This window comes from Procambarus clarkii, chromosome 19 (assembly GCF_040958095.1).
Source record: "Procambarus clarkii isolate CNS0578487 chromosome 19, FALCON_Pclarkii_2.0, whole genome shotgun sequence".
In the NCBI taxonomy this organism is placed as follows: Eukaryota; Metazoa; Arthropoda; class Malacostraca; order Decapoda; family Cambaridae; genus Procambarus; species Procambarus clarkii.
Genome location: NC_091168.1, coordinates 11,697,795 through 11,714,119, shown reverse-complemented (window position 1 = coordinate 11,714,119; position 16,325 = coordinate 11,697,795). Strand labels below are relative to the sequence as shown.

Genomic DNA, 16,325 nt, shown 5'->3' with positions numbered 1-16,325 from the left:
GCTCGCCAGAATTAAGAAGGGATGGGGAAGAAAAGGATGAAAGATTCAAGGAGGCGACCCCGGGTGTGTGTCAGCACATCACCCCAAAGGGCATGACGACATTTGAAATCACCCAGCAGGAGCACAGGCTCTGGCAAGGAGTCTAGGTGGTGTTTAAGATCAGGAAGAGAAAGTGGGACAGTGGGGGGGAGATAAATGGAACAAACCGTGTACCATTTACACACAAAGACACGGGCAGCAGAACAGTAGAGAGGCGAGGAAAAAAGTAAGGGGACGAAGGGAACATCTGAGCGAATCAAGAGAGCAGAAGAGTTATGGGCCCCAGCTGTTTTTTTTGTGGGGGGGGGGGGGGGGGAGAAAAGAATAGCCATGGAAGCGACCAGGACGAGCACCAAGCATCGGCTCCTGGAGACAGACACAAAGGGGCGAAAACTGAAATTAGAAGTTGGAGGTCAAGGAAATTGGCGTAATACCCACAGATGCTTCATTGAAGAATAGACATCGGCAAGAAGAGAAAGAATAGCAACAGAAAATAAGAAACAAAGGTGAAAAAGGACACAGCACATTAAAGAAGCACAGGGTCAGTGAAGTCAGGGTTAGGGGGCATGGGTAAATGCACTTCTTTGAAGATGAAGAGGTGAGTAAATGAATGAGGTGAAAAAATGAAGTGAAGAGTAAATGAGGAGGGAAAGAAGCGGGAGGACAGACCAGAGGTGGACGAGCAGGGTCTGGAGGAGGAGGAGGAGGGGCAGAAAGAGGGGAGCTCACCTCAGCAAGGGCAGTAACCGAGACAGAACCGGGGACTAAAGAAACCCCCACAGTAGGAACAGGGGGCTCTACCACCGAAGTGGGAGGGGAAGGAATGATAGAATCAGAGATAGGAGGCGAAGAAGAAAGCAAAGCCTTCTTACCTACCGGGGAGGATGAAGGAGAGGAGCAAGGTTTTCGCTTCTGGCTCAAAGACAGGTGTCCCAGCAGCAATGTACTGGGCAACAGACTCCAGCGTCTCAATAGGAGAAGAAGAGCGAGAGCGAACAACACGACCACCAGGAGAGCGATGGACATTGGCCCGCACAGCCAGGCGGCGTGGAGAGCCAAGAGACGGAGGAGAATGACAGGATGGAGGACCAGAGGGAGAGGAGAAAGAAGACACAGGAGACATGACAGACTGGGTAGAAAGAAAGGGGAACTCTAGACAGAGAACCAGGAGGGGGACCCTCCGGAACAGAACGGAGGGAAACAGGGGAGGTGGTGGTGGGCGTGTCCGGGTCTAAGGCTTTGAAACGGTTGTGAAACTGAGGAAGGTGGGAAGGACGAGGAGAGGAAGAGCGCACCATGCAAGCATAGGAGACGCCAGCGAAAGAGGGGAGACAACGAACTTGGCGCTTAGCCTCAAGAAAAGACACAGTCCCGGTGCTTCAAATTGAGGACGGCCGCCTCAAGTTTGTAACATATACACGTGCGGGAGAAGGTAGGGTGGGCCTCGCCGCAATTGAGGCAGCGGGCCTGGGGAGAAGTGCACTCCAACTTGGTGACCCTTGCCTCCACACATGGGACAGACAGGACTAGAGCATTTGAGGGCACCATGCCCAAACCTCCAGCATTTATTGCAGAGCCGAGGAGATGGAATATACTCCTGAACGGAGCATCTGGCACCAGCAAGAATGACAGGGCGGAAGGGTCCTACCATCAAAGGTAATCTTCACAACCCGAAGGGGCAGACGGCGATGACCACGAGGAGGGCGAGTAAATGTATCCACCTAGAGGACAGAATGACCCTGGGCCTCGAGGCAAACCGTTCTCGCAAATTTAATAAGTCAATATTGACTTATTAGTTGCGTGCATAGGTGACATACTAAACATAATAGTTTCCCTTGAAAAGCTTCATAGAAAACACCGACCTTACCTAACCTACTTAGTATGTTAAAATAAGCATCTTATAGCTTCGTAATTACAATTGTTACTTAACCTATTATAGGTTAGGTAATAATTGTAATTACGAAGCAATAAGATGCTTATCTTAACATACTAAGTAGGTTAGGTAAGGTCGGTGTTTTCTATGAAGCTTTTCAAGGGAAACTATTATGTTAAGTATGTCACCTATGCACATATTTAATAAGTCAATATTGACTTATTAAATTTGCGAGAACGGGTTGCTCAAGGATATGCTTGATATCCTCGTGGCAGTCTTTTAGATTCCTAACACTGGTCGCAACATGGTGCGGGAGGAGAACAGTGCCAACACTGGCATTTAACCAAGCGTGACCTGGAAAAGGCTTACGACACTACCTGGCGGTATCATATTCTGTCTCAACTTCATTCTTTTGGCCTTCGTGGGACTCTCCCTCTCTTCCTCCAGAGTTTCCTCTCTCGTCGTTCCTTTCGTGTGCGGCTGGTACCCCACTCTGCCCATTTTCAGCAGTATGAGGGTGTACCCCAGGGTAGTGTTCTGAGCTCTACTCTTTTTCTAGTTGCCCTCAATGGTCTTCTTTCCTCTCTTCCTTCTGGCGTCTTCTCTGCTCTCTATGTTGACGATCTTGCCCTTTGCTATCAGGGTGATGATTTGCCTCTCCTTCAACGGCGGCTTCAACTTGCGATTGATGCCGTGTCATCTTGGGGCACCGATCATGGTTTCAAGTTCTCTGCGTCTAAGACTTGTGCCATGACTTTTACTCGGAAGCATGTCATTCTTCGTCCCTCTTTGTCGCTTTATGGTCATCCCCATGTGTACAGGGATTCCGCTAGGCTTTTGGGGTTAATCTTTGACACTCGTTTGTCTTGGTCAGCCCATATCTCTTACCTCTGAGTTGACTGCTCTAAGGCCCTTAACCTACTTAAGGTTTTGTCCCATACATCTTGGGGAGCGGATAGGCGCACGCTCCTCTATTTGCACTCCTCGTCCTGTCTAAACTCGATTATGGTTGCCCTGCATACTCTTCTGCTTCTCCTCCTACTCTTCGCCGTCTTGATGCTTTGCACCATACTGGATTGCGTCTCAGCTCTGGTGCCTTTCGTTCGACTCCCGCCCTCAGTTTGTATGTTAACACTGGCTTCCTCTCTCTCCAGGATCGCCGTGATCGCTACTGTCTTCACTATCTTGCACGGTCCTTACAACATCCTTCCTCTCGCCTCTGTCGTGCTTTAACTTTTACCCCTCCTGTGGTTCCTGTTCCGCTTCATCGCCTCCCTCTTTCTGTCCGGTTATCTCGCTTACAGGATTTTCTTTCTGTTCATATTTCTAATGTTTCTCCTCGTATTGTTCCTTCCTTGCCTCCGTGGAGAGTTCCCCTTCCAAAGTTTTGTATGTCCTTGACTCGCATCACTAAAGCTTTTACCCCTCCTACGGTTCTGAAATGCCTTTTCCTTGAGCACTTTTCTTCGCACTCCCACTCTATTTCCATCTTCACCGATGGGTCTAAGTCTGCGGACGGTGTGGGCTACTCTGTTGTTTTTCCTGACCGCACTTATATGTGTTGCCTCCCTTTGGAGGCTAGCATCTTCACAGCAGAACTATAAGCTATTCTCTATGCTCTCCGTCTCTTGCTTTCTCATTGTCATTCCTCTTTTGTGGTTGTAGTTGACTCTTGTAGTGCCCTCATGGCTCTAGGGTCCTTTAATCCTGTCCATCTGGTGGTCATTGAGATTCAACATTGGCTGTTTCTTATTTCTAGTAAATTTAAATCGGTAGAGTTTTGCTGGGTTCCCAGCCATATTGGTGTTTCTTTAAATGAGCATGCAGATGCTGCCGCCAAGGAAGCTATCCGTTCTTGTCCCATCTCCCGTAAAGGTATTCCTTATTCCGACTTTTATCCTGTTATTCATTCCTCTATCCTTGCCCGTTGGCAGGGTTGTTGGTCCTCTGGTTGATACCTGGTTGATGGGGTTCTGGGAGTTCTTCTACTCCCCAAGCCCGGCCCGAGGCCAGGCTTGACTTGTGAGAGTTTGGTCCACCAGGCTGTTGCTTGGAGCGGCCCGCAGGCCCACATACCCACCACAGCCCGGTTGGTCCGGCACTCCTTGCAGGAATAAATCTAGTTTCCTCTTGAAAATGTCCATGGTTGTTCCGGCAATATTTCTTATGCTTGCTGGGAGGACGTTGAACAACCGCGGACCTCTGATGTTTATACAGTGCTCTCTGATTGTGCCTATGGCACCTCTGCTCTTCACTGGTTCTATTCTACATTTTCTTCCATATCGTTTACTCCAGTACGTTGTTATTTTACTGTGTAGATTTGGTACTTGGCCCTCCAGTATCTTCCAGGTGTATATTATTTGATATCTCTCGTCTTCTTTCTAGTGAGTACATTTGGAGGGCTTTGAGACGATCCCAATAATTTAGGTGCTTTATTGCGTCTATGCGTGCCGTATATGTTCTCTGTATTTCCTCTATTTCAGCAATCTCTCCTGCTCTGAAGGGGGAAGCGAGTACTGAGCAGTACTCAAGACGGGACAACACAAGTGACTTGAAGAGTACAACCATTGTGATGGGATCCCTGGATTTGAAAGTTCTCGTAATCCATCCTATCATTTTTCTGGCTGACGCAATATTTGCTTGGTTATGCTCCTTAAACGTTAGGTCGTCGGACATTATTATTCCCAAATCCTTTACATGCTGTTTTCCTACTATGGGTACATTTGATTGTGTTTTGTACTCTGTATTATGTTTAAGGTCCTCATTTTTACCGTACCTGAGTACCTGGAATTTATCACTGTTAAACATCATGTTATTTTCTGATGCCCAGTCGAAAACTTTATTAATATCAGCTTGAAGTTTTTCAATGTCCTCAGCCGAGGTAATTTTCATACTGATTTTTGTGTCATCTGCAAAGGATGATACGAAGCTGTGACTTGTATTTTTGTCTATATCTGATATGAGAATAAGGAAAAGCAGCGGTGCAAGGACTGTACCCTGAGGTACAGAGCTTTTCACTGCACTTGGACTAGATTTTATATGGTTGACAGTTACTCGCTGAGTCCTGTTTGACAGAAAACTGAGTATCCAGCGTCCTACTTTACCGGTTATTCCCATTGACTTCATTTTGTGTGCTATCACGCCATGGTCACATTTATCAAAAGCCTTTGCGAAGTCCGTGTATATCACATCAGCATTCTGTTTCTCTTCTAATGCCTCAGTGACTTTGTCGTAGTGCTCAAGTAGCTGTGAGAGGCACGATCTTCCCGCTCGAAATCCATGTTGGCCTGGGTTGTGAAGGTCATTGGTCTCCATGAAATTGGTGACCTGACTCCTAATCACTCTCTCAAATACTTTTATGATGTGCGATGTTAGTGCAACTGGTCTATAATTTTTTGCCAATGCTTTGCTCCCTCCCTTGTGTAGAGGGGCTATGTCTGCTACTTTAAGTGCTTCTGGTATCTCCCCCGTGTCCAAGCTCTTCCTCCACACTACTGAGTGCCTGTGCTACCGGCACTTTGCATTTCTTTATAAATATTGAATTCCATGAGTCTGGACCTGGGGCCGAGTGCATGGGCATGTTTTCAATTTCTTTTTCAAAATTTAGTGCGCTCGTGTTGATATCAGTTATATTTACAGGGGTTTGAATATCCCGCATAAAGAAATTGTCTGGATCTACCACCTTCATGTTGTTTATTGGAGTGCTAAACATGTCCTCATACTGCTTTTTTAGGATTTCACTAATTTCTTTGTCATCCTCCGTGTCTGAACCTTCACTTGTACAAATAGGTCCAATACTGGCAGTGGTTTTTGCTTTTTGATTTCGCATATGAGAAGAAATATTTTGGATTTTTCTTTATTTCCTGAATGTTTTTCTGTTCTAACTGCCTTTCTTCAGTTTCATATGAGTGTTTCAATTTCCGCTCGATTTCTTCAATCTCCCTATTTAAATTATTCCTTCTTTGACGGGAAATTCGTGTCTGCATAAGCAGTTCCGTTATTTTTTTCCTGCATTTATAGTGTCGTCTGCGTTCTCTTTGTACGTTAGATCTCTTTCTGGCTTTCCTCAAAGGAACATGTTTCAGACAGACTTGATACGCTTCTGAAGTCAGTTTTTCTATTCCTTCTGTAGGACAGAGTAAAGTACTCTGTAGTTAGTAACAAGCTGCGTACTTTCAAACATGTGTGTCCCCGTGGCCTTCCTCCTAAACTGAAACTGCTTAGGCATGGCTGCGGATTGGCCATACTCACTTAACCCACGGTCACTTAATGGAGCGCCGCCCTTATTGTCCAAATTGCATTGTCCCTCTTACAGTTGTGCATATCCTCGTTGACTGTCCTGACTTCCAGGACGAGCGTGTGTCTTGCTTTCCGACCGTCCCTCACGTTCACTTGTCCCTCAATAGAATTCTTGGTAAATCGGATACTTTTGATATCGTTCGCCTTATGCGTTTCTGTTCTCGTATTGGCATTCTTGGTGATATTTAGTGCCCTCTGATTATTCCGCACTTTGATGGTGCTACATAGCCTTCCCGGTTTGGTGCCTTCTTTTGATAATTACCTATTGGAGAATTGATCAATTCCTGCCTAATATTCCTGAAGGCATTCTCTCTTGCTGCCCACTTCAATCTAGCCCCTTTTTTCAACAATTCATACAAGGATGCTAATTTTGTTGAAAAGTTCATGAACTTGCAAAAATATGTAACCATCCCAACAAAAGACTGTACTTCCCGAACTCATGTTGGGGCTGGGGCATCTAGTATAGCCACTACATTTTTGTGAGGAGTAGTAAAGCCCTTACCTGAAATATGGTACCCCAGGTATTCAATGGCCTTGGTCTTCAATGTTGTTTTATTCTTATTAATATTCACATTGTGCTTTTGCAAAAGATTCAAAACTTGTTCTAATCTAGCATCATGCACTTCCTCATTCTCCCCACCATACAATATTGTCGTCTAAAAAACTAGCCACACCTTCAATGTTTACTAACAACTGGGACATGAATCTCTGAAAAATTGCTGGAGATGAGGAGAGTCCAAAAGGAAGTCTTTTATACTTAACCCCTTGTGGGTATTAATCACCAACAATTTCTGGCTCTCCTCTACAGGAATTTGCAAGTAAGCATCTTTCAGGTCAATCTTAGAAAAAATTGCCCCCTTGCAGACCAATTGACAACAACTCATCTATCTTAGGTAAAGGGTACTTCTTACAGTGTATGCAGTTGTTGAGTTCATTGAAGTCTGCACAGATTCTCAAGGATTTCCGATCTGCCTTCAACACTGGTACAATTGGGGCTGCCCACTCACTATGTGTAATTGGCTCTAAGATGCCTTCTGCCACATGCTTTTCCAGGACTGATTCTACCAATTGCTTGTAATGAAATGGCACTATTCTTCCCTTGAAATTTTTTGTCCCCTAACTCCCCTTGCCACTTCGGGGGGGTATAGGGTTTTTATGTAGCTTCGGAGCCCGATCCCCCCAGCCACAGGGCATGACGAGACGGACCCCTAAGCATACCTAATACCCTAACACACACAAACTAAAATAAACATATATGGCAGATCTCATCACACCCACAAGAGTTAAGATGATACTAATAATACATAATAATAACCTGAAAATAAACAAAAACATTAATGGAAAATTCTTTTGTGGTTGGTTTTTTCTATATGGGACACAGCACACATAGGTAGGGGTGCACAGTATTAACATTTAAAAAGAACAAACAAACGCTGAAGGCCAAAGCAGCAGGCTGCCCAATCGGCAGGGATGATGATTTGACGTCGGCATACATGGAAAACTAGACACAGTGGATGCTCCTAACTAGGCCCCGGAGCGGGAGGGTTATCATGTATGCGCATGGGGTCCCTCCGGTCGCCGCCTAATCTACTCGTGGGCTCTGCCAGGTCATCCACCCTCTTGTGAGACGCCATTAGGAGAAGTGGTACTCCGGATGACGAAACTGCTTAGATAGTTGGCTACCAGCTGACTTGGCTGCGGTTCACCTAAGCGTGACTATAGTTACCCTTATGCACCCTGTGCACAGTGATCCCGGGGCTAGGGAGGCCTGCCCCTCGACGTGGCCTTGGACCATATTCTGTACATAGAATATGTCCAGGTCAGGGCCTTCACGGAGCAAATCTCGAGGTCGCTCTTGGTGAGACCCATACCTTGTAGACCACGCGCACTCTCCTTGCACCATCCACCCCTCCAATTAAGGGTTATTGAGGAGGCGGATACTGTATGCTTACCGGTATACTCCCTAGGTGGTATACTAGGTGAAGCCCCACTTTTCAGGTGAATTTTTGCCACCATGCTATTACAGTAGTACCTCGGAATGCGATTGTCCCTGTATGCGAGGTTTTCGGAAGGCGAGGTGTATTTACTCCAAAAATTTGTCTCGGAAGGCGATGGTTACTTCGGGAGGCGAGTTTGGACGCGAGTTTGTTGATACGCGTACAGCCGACCTAGCGCGTTCGTCGCCCCTCCGCCCCGCTGCCCCTCAGTTTATTATTGTCTCGCGCTCAGTGACTACCCCCACATCAATTCTTCTCGTGGATTTTCAGTGTTTTGTTGGATTTTTGGTGATTTGTCTATACAATTTGTTATTATATATCTCACCATGGGTCCCAAGAAAGCCAGTGGTAAGGATAAAGGCCAGAAAGCTCATGTGAGGATGACAATAGAGGAGAAACAAGAGATCATTCAGAAGCATGAGAACGGTACACGTGTTGTTGAACTTTGTAGGCAGTACAACAAAGCCACATCAACAATATGCACTATACTTAAGAAGAAAAATAAGATTATGGGTGCTAAAGTGGCAAAAGGAGTAAGAACATTAACGGCACAAAGACCACAAATACTTGAAGAAGTGGAAAAGTTGTTATTAATTTGGATACACGACAAGGAGTTGAGGGGTGATAGTGTTTCGGAGGCCATTATTTGTGAGAAAGCCAGGGTGTTGCACGAAGACCTTCTAAAGAATACCCCTGCAACGAGTGATGCAGATAAGAAAGAGTTTAAGGCAAGCAGGGGCTGGTTTGAAAAATTTAGAAAGAGAAGTGGTATCCATAGTGTTACAAGGCATGGGGTTATGTGATGTGATTATGGAAGGGGACTCCCCTTCCAAACAGTAACTCCTCTCCTCCTCCCCCCTCCTCACCATCTTCCATACGCCTACAGCACTCGACAGCAAGGTAAGTAATAACTGGAACACAGTTTTGTAGGTTTATTTAGATGAATTAGGTAAATTAGGTATAAAAATTTAGTTTGATGTGGGGTTTTTGGGGTAGTCAGGAACGGATTAATTCATTTCCCTTTATTTCTTATGGGGAAATTAACTTCGGAATGCGAGTTTTCGGAAGGCGAGGCGTCTCCAGGAACGGATTAAACTCTTATTCTGAGGTATGCCTGTAATTGGCTTATCTGCCTCCACTAAATATTTATCTAACAATTGTTTGGCACTTTTAACACTAACGCTCGCTTTGGACATCGCTCACGTCCACTTTTTTCTCTCGAGTCCTAGCCCTGGACAGCGCTCGCGTCCAATACAAAAATATTTGAATAAAATAAATTTATCTGATTGTCTTCGGGATAGTTTCAAAAGAAGCACCTTTAGAGTGCGCATGATTTGATACCAAAATGAAAGATGTAAGACGAAACTTGATGTCAGAACACTTGAAAGATTATAAATATATTTTTTGTCAATTTTAAAATGTATTAAAGTTCTATTTATTGTGCTATTATTATGGGACTAGTTTTAAAATGCGCGCCTTTACATTGCAAACAATTTGATACCAAAATGAAAGATGTAACACAAAAATTTATGTCAACACTGGAAAGATATAAACTAATTTTATGAGCGTCCAAAATTAAAATATTTGTTAAAATTCCAGTTATTGTTTTATTTTTATGGGACTAGTTTTAAAATACGCGCCTTTATATTGCGAACAATTTGATACCAAAACGAGCGACGTAACACGAAAATTGATGTTATCAAACTGAATGAATATACACATTAGGTTGCAGGTGTGATAATTGGTTCACGTTCACAGGTAACTTTAGGCTTTGCTAAGAGGAGTCACGCTGGGCTTTTGGACCAAATATGCATATACATCTGCAGGGAATTTAATTGCGAACACATTGATACCAAAACGAACAACTTAGCATGAGAATTAAGGTAAGAAAACTGAAACGAGTATACACATTTTACTGATTTTGTGTGCTCAAGGGTAACTTTTGCTGACTTTAGGCTTTGCTGTGGGGAGTCAAACTTGGCTGTTGGACCTTGTATGCATATATCTCTGTAGAGAATTCTTTTGTAAACACACTATAAAAACAAGCGACGTAGCACGAGAATTAAAGTGAGAAAACTGAAACGAGTATACACATTTAGTGTCGCCGAGTGCTCGCCCGCACCGCCAGGGCTACTCTGTGCATGCCCACGGAGCGCGATACTGTTAATTGTTTTAACTATCAACAATTCATCTAGGCCCACCAAGAAAATTCCCACTTTTTTCCATGAGATCTTTACCACATAGGACTAGGATTATGTGAATCCACTATATAAAAATCCTGGACAATTTCTTTTCCATTATAACCTACTTTTGCCGACACCTTGCCATAGACATTAATCGGCACATTATCATATGCACTTAATGATTTTTTACCTGGTTTTACATTCAGTTGCAAGGTATCTGCCCAATCTCTGGACAATGTTGACTGCAGCACCAGTGTCCAGTTCCAAGGGAACTAACTTCCCATTAATTACAAAATTCACCACTTGTGACTTCACTGAGCATACCTTTTTTTTTCACCGAATATAGTATGCTTTCCTCACCTGCAGCTTTTTCAGACTTTACCTTCCTCTACTGCTTTGAACACAGTACCACTACCTCTTCTTCCTGCATTCCCTACACTGCAAGTGTCCCTCCTTGTTACAAAAGTTGCATATATAGGTATTAAACTTGCACTTGCTACTACTGTGTATCCACAGTGTTTACATCTGGTCTGGCCCTGTATGACCATAATTTCCTGAGTAGAAGTCTTGCTTCCAAAAGCCCTTCCAGGTTCAATATCTTCTCGAGCACTGTTCATGAAGTCATCGATTGTATCTTGAACAATTGGTCCCTAACACAGCCGTCAAACTGTGCTCCGAAGTTGCAGTGGTTAGCCAAAGCCTTCAATTCCGCATATAAATCCTATACGGATTCCTGCTGCTTTTTTTTCCTCTTCTGGAAATCCATCAAACTCCTGTGATATGAAGGTTTCACTACATAATTACATTTAAGCAGGACAATCAGGTCTACATAGGTCTTGATGTGGTGGTAGCTCAGGTGCACACAAATTCCCGAGAACACTATACACCTCCGAACCCAGTGAAACTAAGAGTACCACCAACTAAGAGAGGTCTTACTTCCAAACACTTGGACGCCAACAAGAAATTTTCTTGTTGGCGTCCTCCTCAATCTCCCGGTACTGAAAGTTTGCTTCTAGCCGGCTGAGCAACAGGTCCAACGAGATCTTTGTAGTGTTTAACGGCTCCATTGAAATGAGCGGCGTAGCCATGGCCACAGTGGTTGCACAACTCAACTGTTGCATGCGAAGCGTCCACCTGTCCACACGACGTACCCTGCTTTCTCTTGATCCTCACGCCTTGTCTCGTACCCAGGCTCTCTGCCTGAGGTAATTACCTAAGTGTAGTTACAGGATGAGAGCTACGCTCGTGGTGTCCCGTCTCCCGAGCACTCTTTGTCATTTAATGCTTTGAAATTACTGACGGTTTTGGCCTCCACCACCACCTCACTTAACTTGTTCCAACCGTCTACCACTCTATTTACAAAAATGAATTTTCATATATTTCTCCGGCAGCTTTGTTTCGTTAGTTTAAATTATGACCTTTTGTTCTTGAAGTTCCAGGTCTCAGGAATTCTTCCCTGTCAATTTTATCGATTCCTGTTACTATTTTGAACGTAGTGATCATATCGCCTCTTTTTCTTCTATCTTCTAGTTTTTGCATATTTAATGCCTCTAACCTCTCCTCGTAGCTCTTGTCCTTCAGTTCTGAGAGCCACTTAGTGGCATGTCGATGCATTAAACAAAAAAATGACATTGACCAGATATTGTGTGGGTGGAACTCGGGACTGCGAGTCCGCGTAGGACGCTCCCACAGCTGGGCTACGATGGCTTCTTTTTTTTGTTTAATCCTCGTCGCCACTGTTATGGTTGAAGGCTGAAGAGAAACAATCTTCGTCCACATGGTTTTATTCTCAACCACCACCACCACCAACAAAACAATTATCAGGTACATGAATTACTATTTACAAGATCATAAACAAAAGAGCATCTGCTCCAAACATTGCTACCTCCAAATATCTGTAGTACTCAATCCCAACAGGCTCCAAACACTGCATTTGTCTCGGGGTATAAAGTAGACTTTGATTTGCATATCCTGAATGTTAGCAAATACAATGATGTTATCGTATTTGTGGAAATGCTAGATAATTTACTTGATGTTAACATCTGGGGTTCTGGTAAAGAAACCACTGTGTTTGTGCCCTCTTTAGCATTTGATAAAATTGGTGGTAGTCTGGACATTTTTATCCAATTCTCTTCCTGTTGCTAAAAAATCTCCCTGGTATATTGAGCTCTGGCCGTTTTCATAATGGTTTTCTTTTGTTCGTGATTCTTCACGTGAATTCACATGATTCTTGTATGAAAAGCTGGTCAGTCTCTGTTGAAAACCTTTCTTATTTAATGAGCTCTTATAAAGTTTGGGTGGAAAAATGTGCAACTTTTAGAACATTTATTTGTACTAAGAAAATTTCTACACTTTCTGGGGTGATTGTATTTGCAAGTTCCATTTGTTCTTGCCATATTTACATGTGCCCCATTCGTAATATTGACAGGTTTTGGGTTCTTGATTTCTTTTGGCCCAGCTCTGGCATTGAGCCCAACTTATGTTGGGCTCAATGCCCAACATTTCTCAATGCTCAACATTTCTACTTGGATATCAGGTTGGTGATGTATGATAAAACTGGAAGGATAATTGAGAGAAGTAAATTAGAGGAAAGGGGTTATTCCCAGTACAGTATTATTGATAGAAAGGGTGACACACATGAAGAGCTATAAGGGGAATATAATAAACAGGAAGATTTTTCCGTTATGGTTTATCTTGAAACATGTTGTAGAGTAACAAGTTGTTAGCTATAAAAATATTAATAAAATAAAACTAATGCAATGTCCAATTGCAGTTTGGTCGATGGACTGCCCTACTTGTGGGTGTTATTTATGGAAGGAGCCACTATAATTCACTAAGTGCGAGGGAAACTCTGCTACGTGAAGAAGAGGCTAAGCATGCTGTTGTCAGAAATGCACAGCTTGCTGAAGAAAAGGCAAAATTTAATAGAGGTAAGAAAGGTTGTTGTTTGCCATTTCATTAACCACCGTGCTGTGCGGAGTTTATTGTGAAATTCCCCCTGTGCGCATGAAATAAAGTGTTCCCCTAAAATTATTTTTTCTTCGTAAAATGATAAATTCCCTTCCCTGAACATGTCTATGTAAAAATAAATACCAAATTCCACTTACTTTGGCTGTGAGGACGTGGACAAGGTGCGCTGTGACGTCATCAGGGGCTGGTTGCCCGTGTGTGACACGCAAAGACACCGTCTCGCGGGCCGTTCAAGCATTGGGTGTTGCCACAAATGTGTTTTCAATTATTTGTTCTATGTATTTCCAATGCGGTTATATTTATTTTTTTATCGTATATGATGCATATTTGTGTCCTTTACAATATGTATACAGTAGAACGTTCATAATGTTCCATGGAACTGTGATACATGTGTCAGTAATGTGTACAATAAATGTTTATTGCTGCAATATAACTTGTTAAAAATTTACTAAAAGTACAGTTTCACACTCTATTTACACAGTAGCAAACTGTATTACACAATCATTGACAAGTGTAATAGTCAAAATATTGGAAAAAATAATTAAAACTAAATGGGTAGAACGCCTGGAGAAAAACAATATAATATCAGACAGACAGTATGGTTTTCGATCTGGAAGATCCTGTGTAACGAATTTACTCAGTTTCTATGATCGAGCCACAGAGATTTTACAGGAGTGAGATGGTTGGGTTGACTGCATATATCTGGACCTAAAAAAGGCTTTTGACAGAGTTCCACATAAGAGGTTGTTCTGGAAACTGGAACATATTGGAGGGGTGACAGGTAAGCTTCTAGCATGGATGAAAAATTTCCTAACTGATAGAAAAATGAGGGCCGTAATCAGAGGCAATGTATCGGATTGGATGAATTTCAAAAGTGGATTACCACAGGGTTCAGTTCTTGCACTGGTAATGTTCATTGTCTACAAAACCATCTACCAGATGGAATACTGAATTATATGAACATGTTTGCTGATGATGCAAGGTAATAGGGAAGATAAGAAACATAGAAGATTGTCATGCCCTTCAAGAAGACCTGGACAAAATAAGTATATGGAGCACCACTTGGCAAATGGAATTTATTGTGAATAAATGCCATGTTATGGAATGTGGAATAGGAGAACATAAACCCCACACAACCTATAAATTATGTGAGAAATCTTTAAAGAATTCTGACAAAGAAAGGGATCTAGGCATGGTTCTAGATAGAAAACTGTCACCTGAGAACCATATTAAGAACATTGTGCGAGGAGCCTATACTACACTTTCTACTTCAGAATTGCTTTTAAATACATGGATGGCGAAATACTAAAAAAAATTGTTCACAACTTTTGTTAGACCAAAGCTGGAATATGCAGCGGTTGTATGGTGCCCATATCTTAAGCAGCACATAAACTGGAAAGGGTGCAAAGACATGCTACCAAGTGGCTCCCAGAACTGAAGGACAAGAGCTACGAGGAGAGGTTAGAGGCATTAAATATGCAAAAACTAGAAGATAGAAAAAACAGAGGCGATATGATCACTACTTACAAAATAGTAACAGGAATTGATAAAATTGATAGGGAAGAATTCCCAAGACCTGGAACTTCAAGAACAAGAGGTCATAGATTTAAACTAACAAAACAAAGCTGCCGGAGATATATAAGAAAATTCATTTTTGTAAACAGTGGTAGACGGTTGGAAGAAGTTAGGTGAGAAGGTGGTAGAGGCCAAAACCATCAGTAGCTTCAAAGTGTTATATGACAGAGTGCTAGGTAGACGGGACACCACGAGCGTAGCTCTGATCCTGTAACTTCACTTAGGTAATTACTCAGTACTTCGGAAGTGAGTAATAATCAATGAAGTAGTCCATGGTACACAGCGCGACTTCGCTCTCGTTGCAACAGGTACAGATAGATTTTCACTTTGTTTCTTCGTTCTGTGTGCTTGCAAACAATGTACTCACGTACACCCTTGGCATTAGTACCTGTAGGTGGTATGTAGCTAAGTTTGTAAAATGTAAGGTAGTCTTGAAAATATTACAGGAAAAGATCAATTTGTAAGGTAGTCGTGAAAAGATCGCTTTGTAAGGTCCCACACAGGAAGAGATTCAGCCAGCCTCAAAGAGTGTCCGTCAGTCTGGAAGAGATTCAGCCAGTGTCAAAGAGTGTCTATCAGTCAAGAAGAGATTCAGCTATTCTTGAAAATATCTATGGAAAACAGCACCATGGAATCTGCTAACACTTCATCTATGCTACTTGTATCAGATGCATCATCACTGAACGCAGAAAACAAATCATCTAAATAAATTGGAGATAGCAAGGGTGGCGCTCAGAACTACAACTGGATACGCTCGCTGTATCATCCTCATAGGTGCTGTATCACTTGCATCCGACCTTTGTGTTAGGTAGGTCCTTATTGCGCCTAGCTTCACCAATATTATGACCCTTGCGTTCTCCAAACAATACGGTTTGAATTTTATCGACAGAGCGCTATCTTTCAACACCGTGTCGGATAGGTGTTTGGGAGCCAGAGGCGCGTGCACCACATGTGGTTGCTCACTCAGTACTAACCCAGCCAGCAGCCTTAGGGCAATTTGGGAATTGTTTCCCAGACGGCTGCCTCTCACTGAAGGTTCTAAGAGTCCATTTCGTACATAACCAACCTCGCACACATTTAGAATGGGTACAAAAAAATCAGAGTTTGTACATATACGATTGGACATAACATCAGTTTTTAAAACGTGCACTAACACTTTCCAATTTTTTGTGCATAATCAACTCTGCAATTACTCCAACTTTGTCACTTGATCACCAACATAACTTGAAAAATTTAACTTGAAAAAAAACCAGCGTTGAATGTAATGAAACGCCATTTTCTGGGTGAGTCCCGGAGGCTCCCCGGAGCTATCCCAGGCTGATATGCTAATGTCAGACTTTGGCATCAGTCATGTGTATGGAGTTCTTAGGCCTACCGGGGACCACGGCC

The 16,325-nt window shown here is 43.0% G+C and overlaps 1 protein-coding gene across 1 annotated transcript in view; it reads left to right on the top strand.

Annotated features, from left to right (window-relative positions):
* Window positions 1-16,325, top strand: part of ATPsynE (ATP synthase, subunit E) — a 43,723-nt gene that overhangs the window by 15,515 nt on the left and 11,883 nt on the right. Inside the window, exon 2 of the mRNA XM_069326935.1 lies at window positions 13,165-13,321. Within this exon, the coding sequence (XP_069183036.1) occupies window positions 13,165-13,321 (157 nt within the window). The remainder of the gene's footprint in view (window positions 1-13,164; window positions 13,322-16,325) is intronic.